This window comes from Jatropha curcas, chromosome 9 (assembly GCF_041381405.1).
Source record: "Jatropha curcas cultivar XTBG-Jc1 chromosome 9, XTBG_Jcur_1.0, whole genome shotgun sequence".
Classification (NCBI taxonomy): Eukaryota; Viridiplantae; Streptophyta; class Magnoliopsida; order Malpighiales; family Euphorbiaceae; genus Jatropha; species Jatropha curcas.
Genome location: NC_143159.1, coordinates 9,651,460 through 9,660,077, shown reverse-complemented (window position 1 = coordinate 9,660,077; position 8,618 = coordinate 9,651,460). Strand labels below are relative to the sequence as shown.

The following is an 8,618-nucleotide window of genomic DNA, read 5'->3' as shown; positions in this document are numbered from 1 at the left end:
GCTATTGGTTAGAATGCAAATAGCGCCGCATATTCTGTACATTGTCTTCTCAGCTATCATCATCAAAGCCAGTCCCCACATTCTCATCCGGTAGATATAATAGCAACATCCAATCATTAGAAAAATCGAAACGTGCTTCCGTACAATAATGAATTGAATATGAGCACTCTACCTAGAAAATGCCAAACTAGGAAAATACAATATACAAGTTGCCTGAAGACTGATCAGACCAATTTGAAACTGTTCTTAGTCATGAACTTTCAAATGATAGCCATATATACCTTTTCCCCACAACAGAATAAAAGATAATAAGGAAAACAATAAATAAAGTTTAATGCTTTTGCCTTAATCTAGGACTTGAAAAAGATAATCTATGAAAATAATCTCTAATGACACAAAAAACTGTTTTGAGTACGAAGATTTGAACTTCATGTTCAGTGAGTGATTTTGTCAAAATTGACAGTCATTAAATACTAGTAAAATGACTTCTGAATGGAAAATGAGATGATACACAATTTCATTCGTAAAAACTCCTAACACTGGCTATTAACCTGCAGCTCAGTTCATGGGCAGTAAAACGCAGAAAGAACTGCTCAAGATAGAGGAAAAAAGAATTGACAGGTAATTTGTAGTACGTTACAAATTCAGCCCTTCTCATATGATACACGTAATTGCTATTAGGAAACACGTAACAGTGGATATCAAGCACAAGATTCTCAACATCCTTCTTCACATGCTAGGCCCACTGACATGTCTAAGCAAAAGTGCAAAACAATCAGATTATTAGAACTCCAAAGCTGGATCCGAAAATGAGCTGATAAAGATTTTTAGCCAGAAGAGGTGTTGAACCAAATTTATGCATAACACCACCATGTTAACTAACCTTTCATCCCAAAATCTTACGCTGTCAAGAGACACGGTGGAAAATTGTACCAGACAATAGGATATTTAACAGTAGACTGATGCAAAAGAAGACAGCAAAAACTGGTTGATGTTACTTGATATTAGAAATTAATAAATAAGTACATGCTGTCTACAAACATTTTTGTTAGTTCTCTGATTCAGAACTCTCTATTGCTAGCCGTGTACTTTGGCACAAAATGTTACTAGCCATTTGGAACTCCCTGGTTTACATGATCGATTAACACTTAGACTAAAACAGCTATACGCACTCCTAAAGAGGATGGATCGTGTACACTTACAGTATATTACTTTAGATGGTTCAAGCTTCAAAGTCCTTTAATACAAAATTTGGTTGATACCATAATATGACCAAACTTCTGAATTTCAACTGCCACAAGCCATGCATTCTTCTTGATTATCCAGTGAGCATACCATTTGTGCCATATCAGTATTGACATCATTGTTTGTCTTATTATCATTTTCCTGTTTCACCACAAAATATGTCAAAATTTACCACAAATAAGAGAACTAACTGAAAGCATGACTTGCAGATACATGGTAAAATAAAACATAACAAGGTATGTTCTCTTCTGGAGAAGATATTTCAGTTGGAACTACATATTCGTTGTTTCAAAAGAAAAAAATACATAATAAAGCCATTATTGGGAAGAATTACTATTGAACTTTTATTGCAATTATCATATTTCTGTAAGATAGCTCTATTCTCAAAATGGATTTATGCCTTCCAAACTACAAAATAAAAATGGATGAGGATTTATGGAATACACAAAAAAGGATCAACATGTTAATGAAAAGAAATTTCATTACATTGTTGAGAACAGATGTATCAACTGTGAACTTGATTGCATCAGCCGCAGCACGTGTTCTCAGATAGTACATCCCTGTTTTCAGGCCCTGCACCAATCATTAACACATAAAAAGATATATATATATTTATATATACTATAACATAAAAAATGTAAGAGAAACAAATAGAAAACAAATATCTAATCTATCAGTCTGCAGCAAAATGAAGGATTATGATCAAGCTAATGCATGCTAATACAAAGATGGAGATATACCCACCACAAATAATCATGCGGCTGATAAAATTCATTTTTTAATTAAAGAATGCATTATCTACTTATGTAACTACTACGCCAGTCATCCAATGCCCTAAATTTTACAGTAACATGGTAAAAATAGCATCAATACCTTTATTAGCAACACAAAAGTCAGGATCTGGTCAGAACTATGTAATGTAATGAATATAAAATGAATTTGATAATTCAGGCCATTATATATAAATTAAATACCTTAGACCAAGCATAAAAATGCAATGAAGTTAGTTTCCCAAGATCAGGTTGCTCCATGTGAATATTCAGACTCTGACTCTGGTCTATGTAACAACCCCGTTCAACAGCCATATCAACCAATGTCTTTTGCTTGATTTCCCAGACCGTCCTAACATTATGTAATATTGATGCCTTAGGATGATAAGAAGAAATCATAAAGTAGTATTGAAATATGAAATAGGGAAAAGACATACTTATAGATAGCTTTCAGCTGCTCAGGAATCTCAGGAATTTTTGCAACAGAGCCATTCTCATAAATTATCTTGTTTTTTAGAGAATGTGACCAAAGACCAATCTCCGTTAGATCATGAAGGAGGTGTTTGTTTACAACAACAAATTCACCACTGAAAATATTTATAGTTAGATGACTGCAGAAACATAACTTAAAGGAACCAACTTAAAAAAAAAAGCCAACCTCAAAACTCTGCGGCTGTAGATATTGGATGTATAAGGCTCAAAGCACTCATTGTTGCCAAGAATCTGGCTTGTTGAAGCAGTGGGCATAGGTGCTACAAGAAGGGAATTTCGTACTCCGTTCTTCAATATCATTTCCCTAAGAACATCCCAATCCCATCTATCGGATGGCAATACACTCCACATGTCCATCTGAAGAATTCCCTAGAGGAAAAGAAGGACCGCTAAAGATCTCACATGCATTTTTTTTCTCGCTTCCTCCTCACAAGCACATATATCCATCAAATAGAATATGACAAGAGAACAAAAATTGGAAAAAGCCACATCATGTACAGTTCCTCAGTGTATAAGATTTTGACTAAAACATGTGCACTACACGAATCACATGAAGGTTATTGCTAGATAATTGTTGTACCCTTATAAATATAATTGGAACATGAACCAAAGCTTAAACTCAACCTCATGGCCCAAATAGTTTTCTGAGGGATATTGGTCAGATTTATGTCTCAAATACATGCCACAAACATATAATAGCAGGTGTCTAAGCTTAGCAACAATATGATATCATGGCATTCCATCTTCGGCATGTCCCTGTAGAATAATTTCATGACATCAAAAAGATTCAAAATCCATACCTTGCTTATAGGGCTCCCATTATATGTCTCATAAGGGCCATCTTTTGCAGCCAACTCAGACGAGGATTGTAGTGCATGATAGTATATGGTCTCAAATATGTCTCTATTTAGCCGTTGGGCCTGTAAGGAACAAGAACAGAATCCAGTCTAGCTAAACCAACACATCAAAGCCAAATCATATCCAACAGATGCAAGTTAATACCTCTGGTGAATCAAATGGCATTCCAAGCAGGATAAAAGTATCAGCAAGACCCTGAACTCCAATACCAATTGGCCTGTGTTGTACATTTGCTCTTCTTGCAGTTTCAATAGGATAGTAATTAATATCAATAATCTTGTTAAGGTTTGCAGTAATTATTGCGGTAACCTATCAAAGCAATAAAATTCACATAAGTGTAAGCCTCAAAGATACAATTCAATTTTCTAGAGACAGAGAAATAATTTTACCTTCAAATGCAATGTTCAGCCAACTAAGTAAGTAATGCTACAAATATTTTCTTTAACTTTTGAATAAAAGATTTATACAAACGCATAAAATTTACCTGCTTGCCACTCCAATCAAAATAATAGATTTATTCTAGAACAATTAAACATTCCAACGACAACCAACCTTTGCTAGTTTCTCAAAATCAAAATATCGGTTCTTAGCATCTCTGCTTCCAACCAGCTTAGATGAGTGTGACTCAATGGGAACCCCCTAGAACAAGTGAAGATTGTTGAACAGTAATAAAATAGTAATTGAAGGTAAACATACAAATCAATGGATGAACTTCCAAAATCTCACCCTTTCCCTCACATATCGTGGAAGCGCAATAGATGCCAGATTGCAAACTGCAGTTTCTGTTGGACTCGTGAACTCAATAACCTCAGTGCACAAATTTGACGATTTTATAGTGCCCAGATTTTGCTGGTTGCTTTTCCTATTGCAAGAATCCTGTAGAGACAAGTTCTTTAAGAAATCACCCAAAAAGATGTGAATCAATGAAATCTAAATACTGTTTGTCAACATACCTTGTAAAGCATAAAAGGAGTTCCAGTTTCAATTTGGGAATTTAATATCTCAAACCAGAGTTGCCTAGCAGATATAACCTTCTTTGCCCTGCCCTGTATCCACAAGAACAATCATCTAAATGTTAACTCTGATACAGACTGATCTTTACCCATGGCTGAAAGAAGTATCACAGTTTTGTACCTCAGTTTCATAACTGTCGTACAATTTTTCAAATTCTTCACCCCAACAATCAGCCAAACCAGGAGCTTCATTGGGGCAAAATAAAGACCAGCTGCTATCACTTCGGACTCTTTCCATAAAGAGATCAGGAATCCAAAGAGCATAGAATAAATCTCTAGCTCGACGTTCTTCCTACAGAGAATAAATGGAAAATAGAATATAAAAGAAAATCTTAGAAGAAATAGAAAGTAAAAAATTTGCAAAAAAAAAAAAAAGACTCGAGTAAAAACTCTCAAGTATCCATGTTCCCAGATATAATTAATGCAAACAATAGTTGCACTTGATAGTCCAAATTCCATTATATATTACCTTTCCATGGTTTTTCTTAAGATCTAGAAACTCAAAGATATCTGCATGCCATGGCTCCAAATATATGGCAAAAGCACCTAAACAAAACAAGATTGTTCATGATTGCACATAAAATACCAACACGAGCTAATGTGTGTCATAAGCATCACAATTGGGAATATCAGAATTGTTATTATACCTTTCCTCTTGCCTCCTCCATGATCAACGTAGCGAGCAGTGTCATTAAACACTCGAAGCATTGGAATAATGCCATTGGAAGTCCCATTTGTCCCACAAATGTAACTGCCAGTAGCACGAATATTATGGACAGAAAGGCCAATTCCTCCAGCTAACTTGCTAATAACAGCACACTCTTTCAAAGTATCAAAAATTCCCTCAATGCTATCATCTTTCATGCACACAAGAAAACAGCTACTCAACTGCGACATCAACAAATGAAGATGAGCATAAAAACTTACAATATGTAGAATAATGACACGACATAAACCTACTTGGGGCTGAGGGGTTCCAGCATTAAAAAGGGTAGGGGTAGCATGCGTGAACCAACGCTGAGACATCAAGTGGTAAGTTTCAAAGGCAGAGTCAATGTCATCTTTGTAGATGCCAACAGCAACCCTCATCAACATATGTTGTGGTCTTTCTACAATCTTCCCATCAACCTTCAAAAGGTAGGACTTCTCAAGAGTCTTGAATCCAAAGTAATCATAGTCAAAGTCTCTGTCATAGATGATCTCACTGTCCATGCGGTTAGCATTCTGATAGCAAAGAAGATATGAATTACTAAATCTATTCCTCAAGCATCAAAGAAAAAACCTAAAAAAAACCAAAAAAATTCAGTGCAAATCATCATTCCTCATGCACAAACCTCATCAAAAAAAAAATAATTCAAGGATGTTGATCGAGTAAGGACCACAGTGACTATATTTAAAGAGTTGAATATTAATATTAGACAATAAAAATTAAATCAATATAGGATATTACCTTCATAATTATTTCATAAACATCATCTGCAATAAGAGAAGACTTCTGTCCAGACTTCTTATCAACATGGTCATGCATTACTTTAATCCTGCATCATACATCCAAAGCCAAAACACATTCTTATCAAAACAAGCTACTAATAAATCAAAACAAAGGAAATGAAAACACTCACGTCTCTGAAAATGACTTCTTTGTATTCTTATGCAAATTGGAAATAGCAATTCTTGCAGCCAACTACACCACCATATCATCAATAATTACTACAAAAGCATAATAATTACTCCAATTAACTTATCAAAACTACATACACTGACTAACCAAAGCATAATCGGGATGATTAGCAGTCAAAGCAGCGGCTGTTTCAGCGGCCAACTCATTAATCTGCGCAGTCGTTACGCCCTTATATATTCCACTGCAAACTTTCTGAGCTACAAGCACAGGATCGCAGTACTCGCGGCTCAAAGCATAACTTAGCTTCTTCAATCGAGCCGTGATCTTGTCGAAATGGACTGGTTCTTGACGCCCGTCTCGCTTTATGACATACATGGTTTGCTGTGTTAAAGAAACGTTAGGAAGTTGATTGAGGAGTTTTGTCGAACAGGTAGGTAATGGATAAATGGAAGTAGTTTTATTTGGTTTGGCGGTTTATATAGAGAGATTTTAGAGGAAGAAGAAGAGTGTATGAGAAGCTAGAGCGAAATGAATAATTTCAATTTGAATGAGTTTTGATTTATTACTACTTAGTCAATTTTTGTATTTCTATATAAGTGTGATTACGAGGTCGGGTTAGTTTCTTTCTTTTTTTTTTTTTTTTTTTTTCAATTTCCCGCCAATTTGATACGTGGGATTGATTGGGAACTGGAGCGCCATACCCGGTTAGATATGCATTATGGTCTCATGGAATATGCAATTTTGAATAGCAACTAAATAACAAAAATCAAAAATAAAAAGTATTATCTCCCTTCTACAATGCTTATCAAAAACAAAAAGTATTATCTCATTTCCATAATGTTTGTTAGGGCTGCGCATGGTACATGGAGAATCCGAATTAAATCGAGAAATCATATTGAACCGAACTGAAATTAAAAAAAAAAAAACTGAGATAGTAGGAGCCGAACCATACCGAACTTAATGCAATTTATTATTTTGGTTCTGGTTATGGTTCTGGTTCTAGTTCTTATAAAGAACCGCAATGAAACCGTACTAAAAGCGAATTGAACCGAATCGAACTGAAAAACCAATTTGTCCATATATTTTTTCCTTAATGTTTCAATATATTATGTTATTTGTAACAGACATTAAATTTTATTATTTGAAAACAAAATCTTTATTAGTTGATACTCTTTAATTAATAATACAAATGGAGTATAAATTAAAATTATTTATCCCACATAAAAAAATTAATATCTAATGATTTCCGTCCTCCCTTATAGCATATAATATTTTAATTATATGATAATTCATAAATGTTTATGTAGTATTTTATTATGCTTATAATTTAAATAAAAAGTGTTTCTTAAATATAAGTTAAATTATAATTTTATTTTGATACTAGAATATTTTTATATAAAGAAACTTTGTAATGTGTTTTTAAAATATAATAATTTTCAATGGGGGAACTAAAACTGCAACCAGAATCAGAACCAAAGAATTGAAACCAAAAAAATCGAAGAACCATACTGAAATCGAATCGAAAATTTGGTTCAATTCGGTTTCGGTTCTTTAGTCCTTTAGTTTCGGTTTTGGTTCTTTAGTCCTTCGGTTCCAATTTCAGTTCCTAAAAATAAAAGAAAAGAATTTTTGATTCGGTTCTGGTTCTTCTTAAGAACCGTACTGGAATTGGACTTGCACAGCTTTAATACTTGTCACATTTGATAAAATAGTTTGTTTCCAAAATACTTGTCACATTTGTGGTTTCAAAGAGTAATATATTTTTTTAATGTTTACTCTTTGTTTATGACCAATAATTATTACTTTCAATTTAATGATTTTCTTAGAGAATTAGTGGTACTATCTCAGTTTCATAATACTTGTCACATTTGAGACAACAGTTTATTCTAAAATACTTGTTATATTTGTGGGTTTAAGGAGCAATAAATATTTTTTTTTCATATTTATCCTTTATATATAACCAATAATTATTACTTCAATTTAATGGTTTTTTAGAGAATTAGTATTAAATTAAGGGTAATATAGTCAATTTACTCAATAATTTATTATAACTTAGACAAATTTAATGGTTTTATTAAGAGACGTGAAATTCCAAATGTAACAAGTATTACGAAACAAAGGTAGTATTAAATTAAGGTAATATAGACAATTTACTCAATAATTTATTGTAATTTAGACAAATTTGATGGTTGTCATAAGGGACGTGAAATTCTAACTATAACAAGTATTGTGGAACAGAAATAGTAATAATGATACCAAAGTACTAATAAATTAGAGTGTCTTCCAAATTAAAGCCTATTTATAAAATGAATTAAAGGGATAATGTTACTTTTGGTGTCTGAGTTTGCATTCTTTTTTCTATTTGGTGTCTGAACGAAAAATAGTATCAATTGAGAGTCTGGACTTGCAATTTTTTTCAATTTGATATCTCCTGATGAATTGGATAGCATGATTGTGACGTCTATTATTGAATTCACTCGACCCGCTGTTCGCCCATTAAAGCGGTACATGAGCTGGGTTGGTGATGCCATATGCAAAAAGGAAGAGACTCATAGAATGAAAGATTTATACAAGTTATACCTTTCATTACCACTTTGTGGAAAATCATAAGGTATGAAT

General features: G+C 33.4%; 1 protein-coding gene across 4 annotated transcripts; it reads right to left on the bottom strand.

The window, feature by feature from the left end:
- Positions 1-963: 963 nt before the first annotated feature.
- LOC105635495 (ribonucleoside-diphosphate reductase large subunit) lies at positions 964-6,675 on the bottom strand. Of its 4 annotated transcripts, none has more exons than XM_020679853.3 (17): positions 6,147-6,675; positions 6,001-6,062; positions 5,829-5,916; positions 5,339-5,602; positions 5,026-5,266; positions 4,848-4,924; positions 4,500-4,670; positions 4,319-4,411; positions 4,092-4,241; positions 3,918-4,004; positions 3,510-3,674; positions 3,308-3,427; positions 2,674-2,864; positions 2,453-2,602; positions 2,220-2,367; positions 1,732-1,818; positions 964-1,386 (listed from the first exon to the last, which is right to left on the bottom strand). In XM_020679853.3, the coding sequence occupies exons 1-17, from the start codon at positions 6,372-6,374 to the stop codon at positions 1,288-1,290; spliced, it is 2,421 nt and encodes an 806-aa protein (XP_020535512.1). In that variant the 5' UTR covers positions 6,375-6,675; the 3' UTR covers positions 964-1,287. The 4 variants fall into 4 exon arrangements, with proteins under 4 accessions (XP_020535512.1, XP_012073956.1, XP_020535513.1 ...); XM_012218566.4 differs by having other exon boundaries at positions 2,674-2,876; positions 6,147-6,674; XM_020679854.3 differs by lacking the exon at positions 6,001-6,062 and having other exon boundaries at positions 2,674-2,876; positions 6,147-6,289.
- Positions 6,676-8,618: the final 1,943 nt, after the last annotated feature.